This window comes from Poecilia reticulata, chromosome 2, assembly GCF_904066995.2.
Source record: "Poecilia reticulata chromosome 2, P_reticulata-male-v2, whole genome shotgun sequence".
In the NCBI taxonomy this organism is placed as follows: Eukaryota; Metazoa; Chordata; class Actinopteri; order Cyprinodontiformes; family Poeciliidae; genus Poecilia; species Poecilia reticulata.
The window spans coordinates 12,341,288-12,361,279 of record NC_088831.1 but is presented as its reverse complement, the minus strand read 5'-3'; the positions used below and the strand labels follow the sequence as shown (position 1 = coordinate 12,361,279).

The window sequence follows — 19,992 nt, the reverse complement described above, 5'->3', positions numbered from 1 at the left end:
TTTTTGTTAATATAGCTATAAATGTAAAGCAAGACCAGACAAAACTTGAGGGGAGGTGGAATTCTGAGAAAGCAGATTGGGGTAAGTTTGAAATAATGAGTGAGGTGAGCTTGGAAAATGTAGATATAAATAAACCAGTAAACATGTTAAATTCAGAAATTAGCAAATGTATAATTAATTCAGCCAAATTGTGTATTCCTAGGAGTAATGGTAATAGAAAAAGAAGATTACTGGAGGAAATATTGTGAATCTATAGGGAAAAACACTGCATTAGACAGAGTTTGGAATACTATTAAAAAATGTCTGGAAATTGCAAAGAGTCTGTTTTTCAAATAATAAAAGATAATGGAAATATTATTATATATAATAAAAATAAAACTGAGGTATTAGCGAAAATATTTGCAAAAGTACATAGTACAGAGAATCTAGATAACAAAGAAAAATTAGAACGTGAAACTACTAAACAGCAAAATATTGATTTAATTCATAATGACGAGTATGATGATTTTATTAATATGACGTTTTCCTTGTTTGAATTAAATAGAGGACTGAGGAATTCTAGTAAATCAACTCCTGGTAATGATAAAAGTACTTATAATATGTTAAATAAACTTAGTGATGTGAGTAAAGAAATATTTCTAAAATTGTATAATAAAGCTTGGGAAGAAGGTATATTGCCTGATAAATGGATAGAAACCATCACAATTCCTATTTGTAAACCTGGGAAAGATCCAAATTCAGCTGAAAGTTACAGACCAATAGCCCTAACATCATGGTTGGGCCAAATTATGGAGAAAATGGTAAATAACAGGTTAATTTATTTCCTAGAATCTAAGGAGAAGATTAAAACTTATCAATTTGGTTTTAGGAAAGGCAGAAGTACAATCGATCCAGCATTATGTCTGGAACATGAAATTAGATGGGCCCAGATTGATAAAGAGAGTGTAATAGCGATCTTTTTGGATGTGGTAAAGGCTTATGACATGCTGTGGAAAGAAGGACTACTGATTAAATTAAAACAAATAGGTATAAAGGGTAAAATTTATAGGTGGATTAAAAATTTCTTAACTGAAAGAACTATTAGAGTTAAAATAGGCGGGGAAATAAGTTCTAAATATCAAGTGGAAAAGGTACTCCCCAAGGCAGTATTATAAGTCCTATGTTATTTATTACAATGATTAATGATATTTTTTAGTAGTATAGATAAATCTTTTGGCGTTTCATTATTTGCAGATGATGGCATCATTTGGAAAAGGGGAAAAAACACAGAATTTATAAACAGGAAAATACAGGAAGCATTAAATAAGGTAGAAGCTTGGGCTTTAGAATGGGGATTTAGGTTCTCAACATCTAAGTCCAAGTTTGTTGTCTTCATAAATAGGAAGGTGAATACTAATGTGGATCTTAAATTATATGGGAATATTATAGAAAGGAAAGAGCAAATTAAATATTTGGGTATATGGTTTGATTAAAAAAAACTCACATGGAAAATACATATAGATAAAATAGTGGAAAAAAGTAAAATAATTTTAAATATTATGAGATGTCTGAGAGGCAGAGAATGGGGAGCAGACAGGAAAGCATTAAAGACAGTATATATCAGACTAATTCGTTCTATTTTTGACTATGGATGTACTGTATATTATATAATTCAGCTTCAGGTAGTTTATTGACAAAAATAGATAAAATACAATATCAGGCACTGAGACTTTGCTGCGGAGCGATGAAATCAACTCCAGTTTCAGCTCTACAGGTTGAGATGGGTGAGATGCGGCTGGAGCTCAGGAGGGAACAATTAGCCTTGAATTACTGGGCAAATATTAAAGGACATAATGAAGCCCACCCTCCACATATGGCACTACAACCTTGTCAAGAAAAAGAAAAGAAGCAAATTAGTAGTTTTGGATGGATAATTCTAAATAAAACATACAATATTGGGATTGATACATTTCTAATTAGTCCTGTGGTTGTTACTCCTGTCATTCCGTTATGGGTTTGTGAACAGGCTGAAGTTGATTTAAAATTATTGGAAAATGGAAGAGAATTAGGAAAGAATGAAGTGGAAAATTATCTTAAAAAAGAATATTCAGAATATATGGTAAATAAATGGTAAATGGTAAATAATCAAGTAGGTATATCATTTATTGCTCCAGATTTAAACTTAATGAAAAATAAAAGAATAACTGATAAACTGACAGTTTATACAGGTGAGCTAATGGCAATTTTAATGGCTTTAGAATGGGTTGAAGAAATAGAAAGAAGAGAATTTTCAATTTGCTCAGATTCTAGCAGCGCATTAATTAGTATCCAAGAGGTAAATTCAGAATCAAGGCAAGATATTATATTGGTTATAATTAACTTAATTTCCAGGATTAAAAATCAGGGCTCTCAGGTTAAATTAGTTTGGATTCCTGCCCACAAGAACAGTGGGATAGAGGAGAGAAAGTGAGGTTTTATTATAATATCCAAAACAAAGTTGGGGAGGATAGGAAAGATAACAGAAGTGAAAGTGAAGAAGATGTTATTTCTAGAATCATGTTTGGACACACAGGATTAAATAGTACTCTTAAGTTAATTAATAAACATAATACAGGTTGTTGTAGTCATTGTGGAGAACTAGAAACAGTACAACATATTTTATTAGAATGCAACAAATATGTACGGGAAAGAGAGGAACTACTTAGTAAAGTAGAAATAAAAATAAGTTAGATATTAGAGAGTTGTTTCAGAGATCGTCAGGGGATGTAGTTTTTGATAGGATTTTTAATTTTCTTAGAAGAACGGGTATTATGAGGAGGCTATGAGCTTCTGATCCATACTCCAACCTGGAAGGTGGCGGTAATGCACCTTAAAGTTGTTTGCCAACGGCCATAAAACAAAAAAGAAGAAGAAGAAGAAGCGGCTGTTTCTTTGTTCAGACGGCTTGCCACTTTGTTGGGTGCTTGGTTGACTGCTGTAAACTTGCTTTGTTAGCTCTGATAGCTTTGATAGCTTTTATTAGCTTGTGTAACTTGCCTTGTCCCTGTGGGGGAGCTCTGTATCTCGGTTAGAGATTTGTAGTTTGTTTTGTTTATCCTGGACTTGAAGTCAATTTTTGTTTGGTTAAGATCTTTGGTTTACAACTCTGATTGTTTTGTGGATTTTGTTTTATTTAGTACATTTTTGTTGTAAGTCCCTGCATTTTGATTATTTTTAATTTTTACCTTTTTATTTTTGTCAAAACCGAACAATAAACCTCTAAATTGTTAAACCTTACCATCTAGGTTTCTTTAATGTTACTTCCCTTTCCCCTGGCAGAGCTGGGTCGTAACACTGAGCTTCAGAGTTTTTTCAAAGTGTTTCATTTGAAATGCCGTTCTTTTTAGCAGTGAGTGGTGGAAAATGACTACAAGTTAACATCTGCTGATCATGTTATATAAAATGCTTGTGAACTCTCAGCACAATGACGTTATTTGGGTTCCATGAATCAGGTTGGGACTCGTTTCCCACAGAGAGATTTTCAAATGTAAAAAAATTAAAAAAAGAGAAATATTGTTGCCTGTTCAGTTTTGATAAAAACCAAATATTCATCACCATCCTCCATTTCTTTTATTTTACTTTAGCTCCAGTTGATGGATTTAGCCCCAGCTAATATATTAGACAGGTTTACTACTGTTCACATTATGAAAATGTTTTTTGATTTTCATTATTATTCATTATTATTATTATTATCCAGGGCAGCATGGCTTGAAGATCACAGATGGGGATAGGACGGGTGCATAAGACATAAACCCATAAAACCCCATGTTGCATTTTGTGTTTACTCTGTAATATAGTTTGACTGAATTTTGCTCAAAATGTATTTCTATAAGAGCCCAGATGAACATATGCATTTGTCGAGCTGGAAAACTATTAAACTGACAAAAGCAGTGATGGGTCCAGCAACACCGATGCGTCGGCGCATGTGTTAAGGCCGTAGATGGACGGTAGACAGAGTTCATGTCATGCAGATCAGCAGCAGTTTATCATTTACTGGCCCTCAATGTTGGTGCTACTGCATCACAGTGTGAATTTGGTAGCCGTCTATGTGTTTCTGAAGGTTCTTCATCTGTAGTTGAATGTGACATTTTTATGTTCTGGGTTCAGGAATTAATACTAAAACGGGTTTTTATCTTGTGCATTGCTGCTATGTTTGTTTTTTTACAGTATTTAACTGTAAATATAAAGTTCCCAAAGTTTATATTTCATGAGCAGCAACCAGTCACCACAGGTGATGTTTAAATAAAAAAGCTGCTGAATCCAGAATGTCATTGAGCTCATGTGACTGTTTGATTAAGATTTTCTGTATTTGTTCGTTTCTCTTGTTTGATTTCAGTTGAATTCATTTTCTCATGTAATCATGTTTTAATTATTCATCTTAATAGCAGAATTGTTGTAGAAATCTTCTTACTGCTCTGCAGACGGTCAGCCAGCTCCTCCTGCTTCATCTTCCTCAGGAAGTTCAGGGTGATCTTCATCACCGCCTCTCTGCTGCTCCTCTGCTCTTCATCCTCACCCCTCATCCCCTCCTCATCCTCACTCTGGCCCTCTGAGGATTCTGGGTCATCTTGACTCAGAACCTTTTGGATCTTCTTCAGCTCGTTCTTCACGAATGTGACAATGTTTTCCTCCAGCCGCTGGAACAGAATGAGAAGATATCAGACTAGATCTGAACATCAGGTTCATGTTGGACAGACTGACAGTCCTCTGGTCTACAGACTGAACTGAACCGATGTACAGACCATAAATATGGAGTCCAGCTGTGTTTGGTGCTGCTGGACAGACGGATTAGTGGGAACCTCTGAGCTCTGCAGATCCTCTCTGTGGAGGAACCAGAACAAATGAACCAGAATCTGTCTGTCCACACAGAGACAAACTTAGATGATGCTTCTCTGCAGATTGGAGGCAGAATTAGCTTTAAATAGTTCTTTAGTTTTCTAAAACTTAAAAATGGCAGCACAGGTTCCATCGGTGTTTAACTTAGGAGCACTGAGATATTTTAGAATCTGTTTTCTGATGATTGTGACTGAAACGCTGAAAGAAAGGCAGCAGCAAAAGTCTGTTTGGTTTAGGTTTAAATATCCAGAACAGAATAAAACATCCACCTTCTTTATGTAGAAAAAATTTAATTAGCTCTGATTTTAGATTTCAGCCCAAAATTATTCATACCCTGGCAGATTTTATTTTTATTAAAATCAGTCAATTTAAAAGGAAAAAAAAGTAATTCATACTTTTCTCCATAATCAGAGAATTACAGGAATCAACCGTTTTAATCTTGGAGCTCCACTAATGTTTATCCACAGATTTTCAACATTGTATCAGCATTTTTTAGATAAATTCATAAAATGCTCCAACAGGTGGTTTCCACAGAGCTGAAATCTAAGAGCAGCAGGTGATGCAGCTCTTAGATCATTAAATATTTTCTCCCTATTAATAAACTTTCACATCTTGTTCTGCAGCTGCAGAGTTTTCTAGGTTCCTTTTGTCTCCCAAACGTTACTAAAGACCCAGAAAGTCCCTAAAAACATTTAATCATGATGACCTTTTAAAATAGAAAACGGAAAATCAAATGTGACCAGAATTGGTATATTTTATGATAATGTCAGTAGAACATTGAACAGAACCTTTGGACCCACCTCTTTGCTGCTGGAGGCTGGTCTGATTTAAACTCAATATAAAATTCCTTTGACTGGTTGCTCTTCCATGACACACAGCTGGGCTCAGCTGCACGACTCCTGTAAATTAATAAAAAGGTCATATTGGAAATGAATTGGTGATTAAAAAGCCTCCCTGGTTGTTAGCAGCAGGACTGGATTGTTTTCCAATAATCACCTTAATATATTTGTATAAAATCGTCAAATTTCAGAGGAGAAACATTTCTTCAGGTGATAAAAGGCCGACGTTGTAAAGGTAATATTTGTTGGACTCACATGAACATTTAAAAAATTAAAAACTTAGATCCAGCTCACCTCTTTGAGTTGTTACCGCTGAAGGAAACACAGCTGGGTCCGGGTTCTGGTTCTGGTTCTGGTTCTGATCGCTTCCTGTGAATGGAGACGGTTTGGTGATTCCACTGCTGAACTTTGACCTTTCCTGCACAGGTAAAGGTCATGACCTCACCTGTGGTCCTGGTGTTTCCCACTAAGAGACATTTTAGAGGGAATGACTGTGTCCTCTCTGTCCTCACACTGATCCTGCTGCCACTAGGTGGCGCTCCTCCACTCACCTGAAAACACAAACAGGTTTGAAATATTGACTTAATTTATTTTATATTCATGTTTTATTGAATTTATTTTCTAAATCAAGTTGTAATCAAATGTTGAAATGATTAATGATTTGTTGAATCAATGAATAGAGTAGAAAATAATTGATCATTTTGTGTTTTGACGAATCTTGATGAATCTGAGACTTTGAGAGAAAAATCGTAGGAGACACTCGACTTGTTAGTAAAACAGCTGGAGAAGAAAAACATTAAGCTTATTGATTCAGAACTCAAATAAAATCAAGTAAGAGTGGAAATACGTCATAGTAAAATTACTCTAGTAAAAGTAAAAGCAAAGCGTACAAAAGTATTTCTGAAAATAGATTTTTCAAAGAAGTTCCTGGAGCAAATGCAAACTAACTCTGACTGAAGTGGAGTTTTGAATAAGTGACATTTATTTCTCTATAAAATGTTACAATTCTCATCAATATCACATTGTTTCACCTCCACAGTATTTAGTATTTAATATAAATATATACGGATCCTATGAACAGGGGCGGATCTAGAAAAATATTTATGTTATATATATAGTTTTTAATATTTCATATTAAGAACAATACGAAATATTGTTTTTAACTTGCATTGTTTCAAAATGAGCTTCATGTAGCACCGAGGCTTAAATACAATTTCTTAATGTAGTTAATTATTTTCACATCTTTCGTACTCCTGTTAATTGATATGCATTACTGATATGCATATCAATTGACATGCATTGTGTCCAGAAAACCATTTTATCCCAATACAGGACAAGGAGAAATCTGTCACAAAAATAGAGCGCCATCATTTGTTATTGGATATACGACTTAAAATAAAGATTAGAAAACTGATGTTTGATCAATTCTCCATGATACAAATCTATAAACAGTTTAGTTTCTGTTAATTCTGTCAAGATCCAAGAAGGGGTGAATATCTACTTATATTCGTCAATCGTTTTATTTTAAATATGCTGTAGGAGCTGTAGTTTGACAACTGTTGTAAATATCGGCATGTTTTCAGAACACAGGGGATTAGCTCAGTGTTTGTCGCTTGTTTTTAGGAATTGCAGCGGCTGCAGAGCGCCACAATAAAGGTACAATAAAGCTGATAAACAGGTGAAGAACTAAACAGAACCACTTCTGACTGTTCGCAAAGTCAAACATCCAATAAAAGTTCCACCAAGCCACCACTAAGGCACTGGGGTCATGATTCTAGACACAGGCAAAACAAGGTTCAATGTCCAAACTTATTGAATTTAATAAGAAAATAACAAAATAAAATCAACAATTATCAACCTACAAATAAACTCTGTAAATAATTAAAAAAAAAATTGAAATTTAAGAATAAAGTAACAAAATTCAAATGTATAAAGAAAAAATAGCTCCAACAACTTTTATTCTGCCTTTTCTCACTGTGTGTCGGTTTTACGCGGACTCGTTGCCATGGCAACCGACAGACAACAGCTCAAAGAGCACATAGAGCAGAGATCAGGGGAATCAACACCAAAAACAAACATTTCCCACACAAAAAAGTAGCAAAAACACTAAAACAGAACATTCAGTCTGTTACATGCTGTCAGGCTTAATGTCTATATTTGGATTATTAAGTTTTCGCCTGAGCACAGCTGCGGTTGATTAGCTGATTTAATAAACAACTGCTCTACTGATGACATGGTGGCGGGTTGACCTGTTTTAGTGCCAACGGAACCAAAACACACCGAACTGCGCAGCACATGCTAAGGTTATCAAAGTCAGTAGCAGACTAACGACAGTTAGGCTAGTATAACTGACCCACTGCTCACTTGTTCAATCTTTTCTTTAAATTATAAGTTTTCCTCACCTGTGAAATCTGAAGCCCTTATTACCATTATCTATGATTGAATTAACTGCTAAACATTGCGTCCGTTGCTCTGATTCTTTGCGTGATTGTAATATTTGCCTGACCACCGATATTCCTGACTCAATGGACAGCAACGGTGCATGTGTGGCTTACGATAAATCATGTAATGTCCAGTCCAGTATCATATCTGCCTCGCGATGTTTTCTCTTGCACTTCCTGCTGCTCAGCAGTGGGTGTCAGGTTACATTGTGTTGCATTCAATGTTATCGGGAAAAAAGAGTTTCATGTGCTTAATGTCCGATTTGCCATAACTATTTATTGAATTCATTATCACTAGCTGGGGTGGCAACAGGGGTGGCGAGGCTCTCGTTTGGGGTGGCAACTGTCACCCCTGCCACCCCGCTAGATCCGCCCCTGCCTATGAACGTCTTCCAGCTCCAGGCCGCCCGTGTATTCTTCTGCGGGCAGATTTTCATCAGTCCCTACCAGTTTCGGCTGGGATTCTGTTATTTGGAACTATGGAGCGGAAGTTTCTGCTGAGTCTAAACGCAACGACCCTTAAAAGATCTAAACCAGTGAGAAAGAAAGAAATGTTAATTTTCTTACCCATAGTTTGAGATTTGGGCGGCAAATCCAAACTGCGTCAAAATTAGGAAAGTGAAAATAAAACTCAGAGACGTTCAGGGACCAAAGTAAAAGTCAGAAGAAGTCAGACTCAATTTAAAATGGGAAATATGGTCTATTTAAAGAAATGATCCTGTTTAACTGATTATATTTTCTCCCTCTAAATATTTAGTTGTTTTGTTCTATTAATGAAATAGAAACTAGACGTCTTTCCCTGAAGTCACATGACTGCTCAGATGACGTCACACAGTCGGGCTCAAGTATATCCTTACTGGCAGTAAGAATGATCACGTGCTTCACATGGGTTTAATTAAACATGTCACGACCGGGGATTGCTGTGGTGGAGCAGGCGCTTAGTCCTCGTGGCGGTGGTCGCAGGCTCGATTCCCGGCCTGTTGACATTTACCGCATGTCTTCCCCTCTCTCATTATCCTCTTTCCTGTCTAACTACTTTCAATGAACGGCCATTAGAGCCAACATAACCTTAAAAAAAACATGTCATGACTAATATGTTTTAACTCAGTTCAGGTCTACATAACAGCAATGCATGTTTTTGAATACTCTAGAGGGCGTTGTGTTGTTATGTCACCATAATCACTTGTCAGGAGTGGAAGTAGTTTTAAATTCTTGGGGGACTATTTTGAGTTTCTGTGCTGATGAATTGTTTTGCGAAGTGATAAAAGCTGGTAGCTCTTGAATTGCTACAAAATGGAACTGTATTTCCCTCAGCCCACTGGCTGCAATATTTTGTTTTTTCATAGATATGTTTATTAACTGGTTCTATTGATCCTGTGTCCAGGCAGAGGGATAATCAGTAGCCCAGCATCATGACCTGTTTCTTCTGAAGATCCTGCAGCTTCCACTTCGTCTTCCTAACATGGCGCCTCCTCACACTGACTCTCATACTGACAGGAGGAACCACAGAGCTCTGTTAGGTTAAAGCTCATCTTCTGAAGTTGGGATATTTTTCCTCCAGAGGAATCACCTCAAACCAGATGTTGGACTGGATTTTATTTCAGTGTCATTTGTGAATGTTAGTTCCTCGTTTTCAACAGTGGAGCTATAAAGGTTGAAAAAGGTTATCTCATCAACATCAATATTTCCACTAAATAAGAGGGAAAAAATAGTTTGATAGAGGAAAATTGTCTCAGAATCTGAGCTCAAAGCAAGATGACAGAGAGCACCAAACTTTTTTTTTTAAATTAGACAATTTAATTTTATAGCGGTAGAAGCCATTTGTTTGTGAAATACTTAATGAAACATATTTACTTGATTCTTATTGATCAATAATTGATTGAAATGTGAGCTGTTCTCTGTCACTACAGACTGATTCAATCTGGATTTTCTACTGATAAAAGCCCAGAGAAATCCTCTCTGATCAATAAATTATTGACTTCATATTGAAATATTTCCCATCCACCAACCAGAACCCAGATATCTCAGCCGGCCACAAACACTCAGAACCTACTGGTACCAGTTTGACTAAACTATGAAACTGGGAGCAAACAGCTGGTTGTCTGGGTTACAGATAAAAACTCAGAGAAATCAGAGTTCCTGGTTGAAATCAGGAGCTGCAGCTCTGAACCAGAACCAGCAACTCAAAGAGAGAAAATCAGTCAGGACTGGAAACCAGTACAAAGTGGAGTTAAAACTCACCTGATCAGATCTTTGCTTCTCCTTCTGTTCACACAAATCGAGTCGGAGTCAACTGGAGAACTGGACCTGATTCTCCAGAACCTGAACCGGACCCAGCTGAGGCTCCGCCCCCTCTGACAGCAGAGGTGTGTTCACCTGTTGAAATGACAGGAATCCTGTCTGATCATAGATACCTGGAAATAAATGTTTAAAACAATAAATTCACATTTTGGTTTAACTGTTCTTTATGTTTTAAATATATTTAGTATTATTAATCAATATTTTATTAAATTAATGGAGATTTTCAGTTTTATCTATAAAAAACTTTTAACAAATTTCTGCTCAGAAACACAAGAGCAATAAAACTAATAATAGTTTCTGCTTTTTCTAATCTGAGCCAACAGAACCAAGAAGTTTGAAATGTTGAAGTTTCTCCACATGTTGACACGACCATTTTATTAATTTATTTAATCTTGTTTAATGTTGAACTGAAGGAAACTTTGATTTTCACCTGAACCTCTTTCATTCTGAACATAATGTTCTTTAAGCTTTGGGCTCTTTTAGCCTGGAGGCTTTAAGTTGTTTAACTGGTTTGTCTCAAATGTTTCCAATGAAAAAGTTTAAAACCTGCTGAGTTACAAACTGGTTTTAATCACTGTAGGCGTTTACTGGAAGATGTTTATCAGTTTCTGTCTCTGCTGTGCAGGAATGTTTCCTCATTCTTCAGTTTGGGTCGAGGTCCATCTGTCACACAGTCAGCCTCACATTTAACTCTACAACATTTTAATTTAATCTAGAAATGTCTTTGCTACATTTTCTAACAAACTGCTTCTGATAAATCTTAAAATTTGAAATTTTAGAGATTGACTAATCTCTAAAATTAGTCAATCTAATTTTAGATTAGATTGACTAATCTAATCTAAAATTAGATTAGATTAGTTCTGATTTTGGTTCAGATCAGGACAGATTGGTCAGGTTGAACTCGACAGCTGATGGTTTTCCAGCCTGTCGGCTCTGCAGCCTTAAGAAAACAAACTTCATGATAATGGAAAATGTTTCTTTCTGTCACCAGTTTGAACCAGTTCAAACATTTATTTATAACCTGAGAAGCAAACAGGGTAAACATCTTCATTACTGCTGATTAGTAGAAAAATTAAGGGTAAAAAATAATAATGAAGTGTAACATCTAAAAATTAAACATTACTGTGTAAAGGTTTTAAAGTCGTCAGCTTGTTTAGTTTTCTTTCCCTCCAAGGATTACATCTTGGTGTAAAAACGTCTTTTGACTGTGATCACCTTTACAGGATCATTATCATCTCCTCTGTATTTCCACTGGATTTATCAAGATATAAATAAATGATCTGGACAGAAGAAAAGACCCAGAAAGGAGGAAATACTTTTTATCATGCAGTAACTTCTGGAAGCTCATTGTTACAGTTGTTGTCAATCGGATCCATCCAGTCTTCTTTCACTACATGACCGGCTTCAGCCTCTGATCCTCTGTTTAAAACTCTCTAAATAGTTTTTGTTTACTTTTATAAATAAAAAAGAAACAATGCTTAATAAATTCCAAACATTTCAAAATAACTCAAGAACCCTGCCTTCATATATCTGCATTATGATGATAGTAGAATGGTGTCACCAACTTACTATATATAGTAAAACCTTTATCAGGATAAAAACCTGATGATTTTTTTGAATCACATTTAGGCTTTGGGATCATAATTATTGTCAAGAAAGATTTAAACTCCAGTGGATTGTTATGATATATTCTTTAATCCCTATACATATATTTTCCCTCTTTAACGTTGCACATTACTGTCATCATCTCTGGACAGAACAGACAGATGGTGTATTTTGGTCAGACCACAATTAAATTAATAAAAAATAATCAATAAATAATAGAAAAATCTTATCCACACAATCACATAGAAATTTCTACATATTGAATACAACAATGTAACAGGACAGTTATTCCAGTGTATCTGTACAAATAGATTTTCACATATTTTTTGCACATATTTAACATACTTTATGATATATTTACTGCACTTGTGGCCAACATGAAGTGACGAGTTACAGTCGTAACTCCGGTTCTGAGTCTGTAAAGGTTCCTCAGAGTGATGATAGGTGTCTCCAAACCCGGGTTTTTTTTCTCCAGGCGTCTTTTATCCTTGCTTGGATAAATCCCAGATTTTCCCAGGATTCCCGGTTGCAACAAGCTCCTTCTCTCTTGTGTCCATGAAACAGTGGCAGACAATATCTATGTTATAAAGCCAACACACTTCACATTTTTACTGCAGAGGAAAATGAGTCAGTTAACATGAACAAACACTCCAGTAAACAGTGACGTCAGGGCTGCTTCAGTCTTTTTTCATGTCATTTTTCTTACCAAATGCACCTTGTGACAAAAAGACAAAAATAAGACTATTAAAATGCCTGCAACAGAAAAAAAGAAGACATTTCCAGAGATTTCCCCCCAAAAATCGGCCACTTAGAGAATCTAGAAGGCTTTAAATTCTGTTCATAAATAAAATTTGTCATAAAATTAAAAATATTATGGATTGTATCTTGGATTTGGCGCTAAAAATCTGAGAAATGCAGTTTAAACCATTAGGATTTTTATTCCAAGTATTTTGGGTTGACTCCACTCATGCAGAGATAGTGAGCTTGAGCTTTTAATTTTAATTCAGAAAAGAAAAAAATCTACACAATAAAAGGTTCCTACTTATTTTTAGCAAAACCTTTCCCTTTTGTAAAGCTCAACATTTCCAGGATATATTAGTTTGCACAGATTATGAATTATTGCTGCTTTCAGCAAAGGACAGCTTCATGTCAAGAGCAGCAAACTAAATCTAAATTAAAAGACTTTAGAACTGCAGTACAGCCAGATATTACAGGAGGGTAGAAAAGAAAAGTAACTGTTAAAAAGTCTCATAACCCATTAATTAAGAAACTGCATAAAAAAAAACTGTTTTTAAATCACTTACATTTTTTCAAAATAAGCAAAATCCGTATTTATCCGGCTTAAGATTGAAAATACTTTTTCACAGAACTAGAGCTGAAAATGTGTCAGGAATGATGAGTTCATTTGAAGTATTGAAACGTTTTTCCCCTCACGCCGTGTCTGATTGGCTCCAAACAATCAAACTAAACCAAACTCCTTGAGTTTAAACTGATAAAGTTCTGGATTTTCCTACTTAGTTTCCGACTTCGTCAAACCCACAGCGATTCGATCCTGGTCCTTCAGCCCATTTTCAACACAGATTCACATGCATCCGCAACTTTTCACCCAGACAAACGGTACAGTGCACTCCCCACGCACAAAGACCCACAGAAACGCACGGTAAAGCTGGACGCACACTGCGTGTGAGTTTTGTTTGTGCCTACACCCAGGAGTCGGGGGACCCGGTGAACTTGTTGGCCCTGCTGGAAGGCCTCCGCGTGGTGGAGTAGAAGTCCACGTAGTTGGTGTTGGCTTTGAATCGGAGCGACTGGGTGGCGTAGCCGTCGGGCGAGGACGGCAGGTGGACCGCTTCGTCCTCGTAGCGCTCCTCGCCGTAGCCTTGAGGCGACGACAGGTACATTCGGTAGCTGTTGTAGTTCTTCCTGTCGGGTTCGTCGTAGAATGGCTCTGGGTGCTACGGAGAAATACTGGAGTGAAATAATTTTTTCCATAAAGAAATATCACTAAAAATCCATAAAAGTTAGTTCTTACCTGTGATCTTCTTATATCCTCTCCTGACTGCGAGGAATATGTCCCAATAAAATAGGGAGTTTTCTTGTCTGACCCTGTCAACAGACATTTCAAATTAGCATTAAAACAGGAGGACAAGTGTGTCCAAAGTGTGGCCAAGGGGCCATTTGTGGCCCTTGAAATGATTTTCAACCACAAGTCAAGATTGGTACAAATTTGGCCAACAAAACATAAAACAATTGATGCCCACAGACATTTAGAAATGGTATTTTTCCATTAATAAGGTAACAGTTCAAAGCCCTTTTTCTGCATTTTCAATTTTATGAATTTTGTAGCTTAAACTAGCCAGTTTTTTCCACAGGGGAAACAGTTTGGACACCACTGCATTAGTGGCTCAGGTACACAACCCTGAGGAACACCAAAATACCAACCTGTGTACTGCCTTTTGTGTAAACTGTCTCCATAATATGTGTCGAGTTGCATAGATGACTGCGCCCTCTGGTAGTTTGAGCTGTGTCTTCTTATCCCGAGCATGGCGGGCGAGGATGTTGCACTGCCACCTGGTGGTGAACACAAAGCAGGAAATGTTTACCTTAAAGTTGGGTCAATTATGGAGGATTATCTCACATTTCATACCTGACTGGATGACAGGGGACATCTGCAGAGGGCTGGTGGGCAGGGTCGGCTGGGAACGGTAGCGGTCTCTCTCCAGGGTGGACACTGGGGTGACAAAGTGAGTGTAGTTCCATCCGTCCTGTTTGCATGTGACACATCACAACAAGAAGCCAAATTCAATGGGAAGATCAAACTTGTAACTGGAATGTTTTAAACGTTAACAGGAACCTTTGTTAAATATTCCACCCACCTGTTTATAGAGACTCCTCAGCTCTCTGTATTGCCACAGTGTATTCAACACCTGAGCAGCAGCCTTCACTACTTTCATTGAGTACCTGAAACACCGTAACACATGAAGAACCTTATTTTACTTTCAGTGTACGCCAAAAAGCCAATGCTAAAAAATAACAGGAAATAAATACTAAAACAAGAAAATATACTTTTAGCAATATATTGTATGTGAACAGGATATGTGATCATTGAGTTTGCCATACTGGATTTGTAGCCATTGGGTTTAATGATTAAATGATATGAAGATGGAATTTCCATTTTGCACTATTTGAGCATTTGGGTTGCCGTAATGAAGTATATGAGCCTGGAGCTTCACATATAGGATCATGTGAGCAATCAATTTGCTATCCTGGAGTAAGTGGGCATTGGGTTTGCCATACTGGAAAAAGTGCAGGATTTGCCACACATGATTAAATATGTATTGAACTTGCCGTACTGGGCTTTTTGAGTGCTGGACTTGCTGTACTGTAACAATGAGCACTGGGCTTGCCAAACAGCTTGCTTCACTTCTGTTAATCATCATGTTTTTGCCTGCTGCACTTTCTGCCCTTCATCTTTAATTCGAAGTTCATGAAGGAAGCAGCCTCTGTTGTTACCCTTTTCCTCGTCCTTTGCTGATGTCCACCAGCTTCTCGATGCCGCCGCTGTCAGCCAGAGCTTTGGCGTTCTCCATGTTGCGGCTGGTGACCTCATGCAGTGTGCAGCAGACCGATGCCACCGTGTCGTCGGACAGCACCGAGGGCGTGCCGCCCGGCAGCCGGTTCACCAGGTCCCGCATGGCGTACTTTCCTGACATATTCAGACATACTCATCTCATACAGGTGCTGCTTCTCCAGTTTGTCTTTGGAGTGTGTGTTCGTACCGATCAGCTCCTTGTTGCGGCTGTCCAGCGCCATGTTTCTGAGTGCGGTTGCGACGGAGCAGACCACCCGATCGTTGTCCATCCTCAGCAGCTCCACCAGGATGGGCAAACCTTTCTCTTTACGCACAGCGGCTCGGATGTAGGCGGAGAACTGCAGATAAAAAACACAAACTGATTCCCATATGACTCAGTTTACTTTTCCTGAAAAAGAAGAACGGTAAATTCCATCCATCCATTTTCTAACACCCATGTCCCTTAGTGAGGTGGGGAGGGTTGATGGCGCCTATAAGAATGGTATATTATTAAAAAATAATAATTTTATCTTTATTGCATCACAAAAAGGCAAATTTTACAAAGCATATAGTCACAATATTATGATGTCAGTTTCGATATCTCAGAAGAATAAGTAAACCATCAAAATAAATTAACCATTACAACTCTATTTCCCAGGAAAAGATTACAATGTTACAAAAACGCTGGAAGTCCAGATTTAAAGGAACTCAGTGTTTCGGCTGTTTTGCAGTTTTCTGGAATTCAAAGAAGTGTCAATTAATGTGCATTAAATCAGGTTAAATGTCATATCCATCCAGGTATCTAGGGATGTTTTTTTTTTATTTTGTTACTGCTTTTACACTTCTTGAGCTTGAGAATATCTTGTAATGCATTATTTATGTCTTTTCTGTATTTTTTGTAGCTGGACTGTCTCAAAAGTAAAGAATGCTAAGTTGTGATGAACTGAGATGTTCTACCTTCCAGTTTCCGGCGGAGAGGTTCTGCAGGGAGCCGGCGGCGCCCTCCAGGGTGGCCGGGTTGGAGCTCTCAGCCAGCAGGTTGAGGTACGGCTTCACCACCATGGGGTGCCACAGCAGCTCCGCCCCCCTCAGAGACTGGCAGAAACCTGGGATGGGGCCGATGCCGTCCCACTGCCGGGCGGAGAGGACGTCAATAAACCTCAGGAATCAGATCAGGAAACGACTCTTTCCTCCGCCGTCGTACCTTGCCTTCGGGCCAGCCGCCCCTCTTCCTGCCGCGCCGTCTCTTCCCCCAGCACAGGTAGTCCAGCTCCTTCACCGGCGAGGAGAAACCCAGCAGGGTGTCCAGCTCCTGGTTGCCAAGGAGACGGGAGGACGGCATCTCCACCTCCAGGCGGTACGAGAGGTTCCTCAGGGTGCAGACGCTGTTCTCCACAATCTGAAGGGGAGAAAAGTTTTTTCTTTTTAGCTGTATGACAATAAGGAATTATAATTTGTGCCTGAAGGTGGCGCCACATGAAAATATTTGGAAAATCTGAATTTTAATCCAATAATTACACCATGCCAAAAGATAAATATTGTTTTGTTTTAGTTTTAAGCAATACACAAAGTTGTTCTTATTTAAAGTTTCTAGAAACCACATAAAGTTTTTATTTCTATATATGTTTAGGACCACAACGGGAGGTAAAATCTTTCTGCTAGAATAAATCAGGCTTTTGGTTTTGCATAAAAAAATTTTTTAATATGCTTAACTCAATGAAATCTAACTGTAACATATTTTAATATGTTCTTTGCATGAGTCACCAGTCTTAGGCTCCCTAATATGAATATCTGAGTCCACCATTAATAATAAATAGAAAAATATATTTTCTAAAAAGTTCAGATTGTTGATCTGTTAAATTAAAATGTTTTCTCCATAAAATTGTTTGTTTTTGTTACATTTTATATAATATAAATCATTACTTATATTAAATATATGGATAAATCTTAGACGACCTTTGATAAAAACAACAAAAACTGTCAGACATCTTCCCAAAGCTTTACTACTACTACTACTACTACTACTACTACTAATAATAATAATAATAATAATAATAATAATAATAATAATAAAATGATTATTTTTATACATATAAGTGTTTTATGTTTGTTGTTCTTTTTGTGTTAATAGGGATGAAGTCAATTTAAAAATATATTTTATTCATTATATCTTCAGTTTTATTCATTTTTGTGTCAGAACCCCTATAATAAAAATATCCCCCTTAATAATTTTTTTTTAAATTGCTGAAATAAATATTGATTTTCTATTTTTTACATAAAATGGTTGTTGTTCAAACTTTTTCATGTTTTTTTTTTTTTTTTGTTTTTTTTAAACAAATGGCCCCCTTTCTCCCGCCAGTAGCAGCCCCTGCATTAATCATTTCTAGGACCGGCCCTGATCCTCAGCCTCTCTCCAGCTGGGAATAAATTCAGAAGCATGACGGCGGCACCTTGCTGTCGTAGTCCGAGGTGTTGACGCAGGCCTTCAGGATGTGCAGCAGAGAGTCGACCAGGCCTTCGCAGCAGCGCAGCTGGCTCCTCGCCTCCTCCCCCGCCGAGCTCAGGTTCCTGACACACAAACACACCGGCGGTTCAGGCGGCGCTGCAGTGCGCGGGTTCCCCCACAGGGTGGCCTGAAACCTGCCCGGATACAGGAGAGGAGGGAGCCGCCCCTCCAATAGGAGCGGAACGACCGCACAGCAGCACTGAACTCCCACAATGCATTTCTATACCATCAATCTACAGCTTGCACATCAGCGTGAATGACGGGAAGCGCTGCAGGCTGCAGAGGAAGGAGTTTCAGGAGAATCTGTGCACCAGCTAAACTTTGGATAAACACACTTTACACTTTAAAGCAGCTGATTTTTATTCTCCTTAAATTAATAAATGTACAAGAAAAGCTTTTAAATGCGACGCACCTCATTTAACACTTCAGCTGCATAAAATCTGCAGAGTTATAGAGTCGTTAAGATGACAAATAAATCCAGATGGAAGTGATCAACGTAATAAAACATCAAGCAGCTCAGCAGCTTAACCAGGCAGAATCAAAATAATGGAACTTTTTCCATGTTATAACTACAAGTTTGAAAAAGTTAGATTTTAAGTGACACACAAAAACAAAGTGAAGCATAATAGACAGGTGGAAGATAAACAGACAGTTTTCAAATAAAAACAAACGATGTGTGATTTATGTTGATATTTATGCACCCTGGTTACATTAGTTTTCAGCTGTAAATCTATCAGCTTTGAACAATTCTTTTTGTGTGTGCAAAATTGAAGAGTGAACTTTGACTAGGCCATTCTACCTTGTTCCAACTCATTTCTATTTTTCAATTAAAACAATAAATAATTTAATGGTGAGTCAATTCTTTTCTATTTACCTGCTCAGCAATAAATTAAAAATGTAATATTTTAACAAAACGAAGTAAAAAAAGAAAAAAAATTTGTTGTAGGTCTAAAAAAGGTGAAAGAAAATACAAGAAAGTTAAATGTGCTTGAATACTTCTGCAATACTTTATATATACTTTGAATACGATTTAGTTTAGGTTGTGAGGGGAGGGTTTGATTCGCGGCTCACCTCAGACAGCCGGTGGTGTTGCGCAGCAGCATGGAGGACTGGAACTTGACTTTGTGTTCGTCGCGGTGGGAGGCGGTGCTCCAGCCCGAGTGGGGGATGACCACCGTGTTGGTCAGCGTGCTCAGGGCGTCGCGGATGATGGTCATCTTCACCGCGTCGCAGGAGGAGAGGTTCCACAGGACGCCTGACCAATCAGAAACAAACATTGAGATCTTGCACTAAGATATTTGCTTTAGAAACAAGATCAGAAACACTTGGTTTCCTTATAAAGCAGGGAAAACGAAGTGATGTTTTAACCGTGCAGGTACATCTGTGAACGTCAAGCACTGTGCATGGAGTTGTTGAAGAGCATCTTCAAAGAAACGGAGCAGCCTGCTCTGTAATCAGCCCAATCCAGAGCTGAGTGTTTAAGAATAGCAGCTCTCTCAGTGAAAGGACTCGTCTCTGTGTTTCTAGCAGCTTCAGATCCGCTGGTGCTCGACAGTATGCGCCGCGCCATCGGCGCCGTCCTGTTTCCAAAGCACATTATCTGAGCATCTGTCCCGGCGGCTGTGCCGAGATCCGCTCCGCCAACAGTGTGCGGCGAGTGTTTAAGCCTCTGCCACTCTCACCTCCCACCGAACAGCCAATCCACGGATTAATGCGCCGCCTGCGAGCCAGCCAGCCGGTCAGACGGCGCCGCAGAGCGACGCGCAGTCGTCGAGCTGGCCAGCTGGCCGACAGACCTCGCTAGCAGGAGAACTCCCACGCACCTCACAGAGGGATTTCAGGCGGTCACGTTCGCGTTTGGAGACAGATTTTAGT

General features: G+C 38.1%; 2 protein-coding genes across 4 annotated transcripts in view; both read right to left on the bottom strand.

Annotated features, from left to right (window-relative positions):
- Nucleotides 1–10,513, bottom strand: part of LOC103457494 (NLR family CARD domain-containing protein 3-like) — a 32,459-nt gene extending 21,946 nt beyond the window's left edge. The window contains exons 1-6 of one of the 2 annotated variants that reach the window (XM_081597588.1): nt 10,376–10,513; nt 6,139–6,244; nt 5,988–6,062; nt 5,655–5,753; nt 4,761–4,839; nt 4,430–4,655 (exon numbers count right to left, since the gene is read on the bottom strand). In XM_081597588.1, the coding sequence (XP_081453714.1) occupies nt 4,430–4,655; nt 4,761–4,839; nt 5,655–5,753; nt 5,988–6,062; nt 6,139–6,170 (511 nt within the window). In that variant the 5' untranslated portion in view covers nt 6,171–6,244; nt 10,376–10,513. Of the gene's footprint in view, nt 1–4,429; nt 4,656–4,760; nt 4,840–5,654; nt 5,754–5,987; nt 6,063–6,138; nt 6,245–8,701; nt 8,800–10,375 lie in introns of those variants that run through there. The other variant, XM_081597596.1, reaches the window with a different exon arrangement.
- Nucleotides 10,514–12,111: 1,598 nt separating this feature from the next.
- LOC103457508 (plakophilin-4-like) overlaps nt 12,112–19,992 on the bottom strand; it is a 32,874-nt gene continuing 24,993 nt past the window's right edge. For both annotated transcript variants that reach the window (XM_008397702.3, XM_008397693.3), the window contains exons 12-22: nt 19,189–19,372; nt 18,062–18,179; nt 16,816–17,010; nt 16,569–16,742; nt 15,820–15,970; nt 15,554–15,746; nt 14,917–15,001; nt 14,688–14,805; nt 14,483–14,611; nt 14,073–14,146; nt 12,112–13,995 (exon numbers count right to left, since the gene is read on the bottom strand). In XM_008397702.3, the coding sequence (XP_008395924.1) occupies nt 13,741–13,995; nt 14,073–14,146; nt 14,483–14,611; nt 14,688–14,805; nt 14,917–15,001; nt 15,554–15,746; nt 15,820–15,970; nt 16,569–16,742; nt 16,816–17,010; nt 18,062–18,179; nt 19,189–19,372 (1,676 nt within the window). In that variant the 3' untranslated portion in view covers nt 12,112–13,740. The remainder of the gene's footprint in view (nt 13,996–14,072; nt 14,147–14,482; nt 14,612–14,687; nt 14,806–14,916; nt 15,002–15,553; nt 15,747–15,819; nt 15,971–16,568; nt 16,743–16,815; nt 17,011–18,061; nt 18,180–19,188; nt 19,373–19,992) is intronic.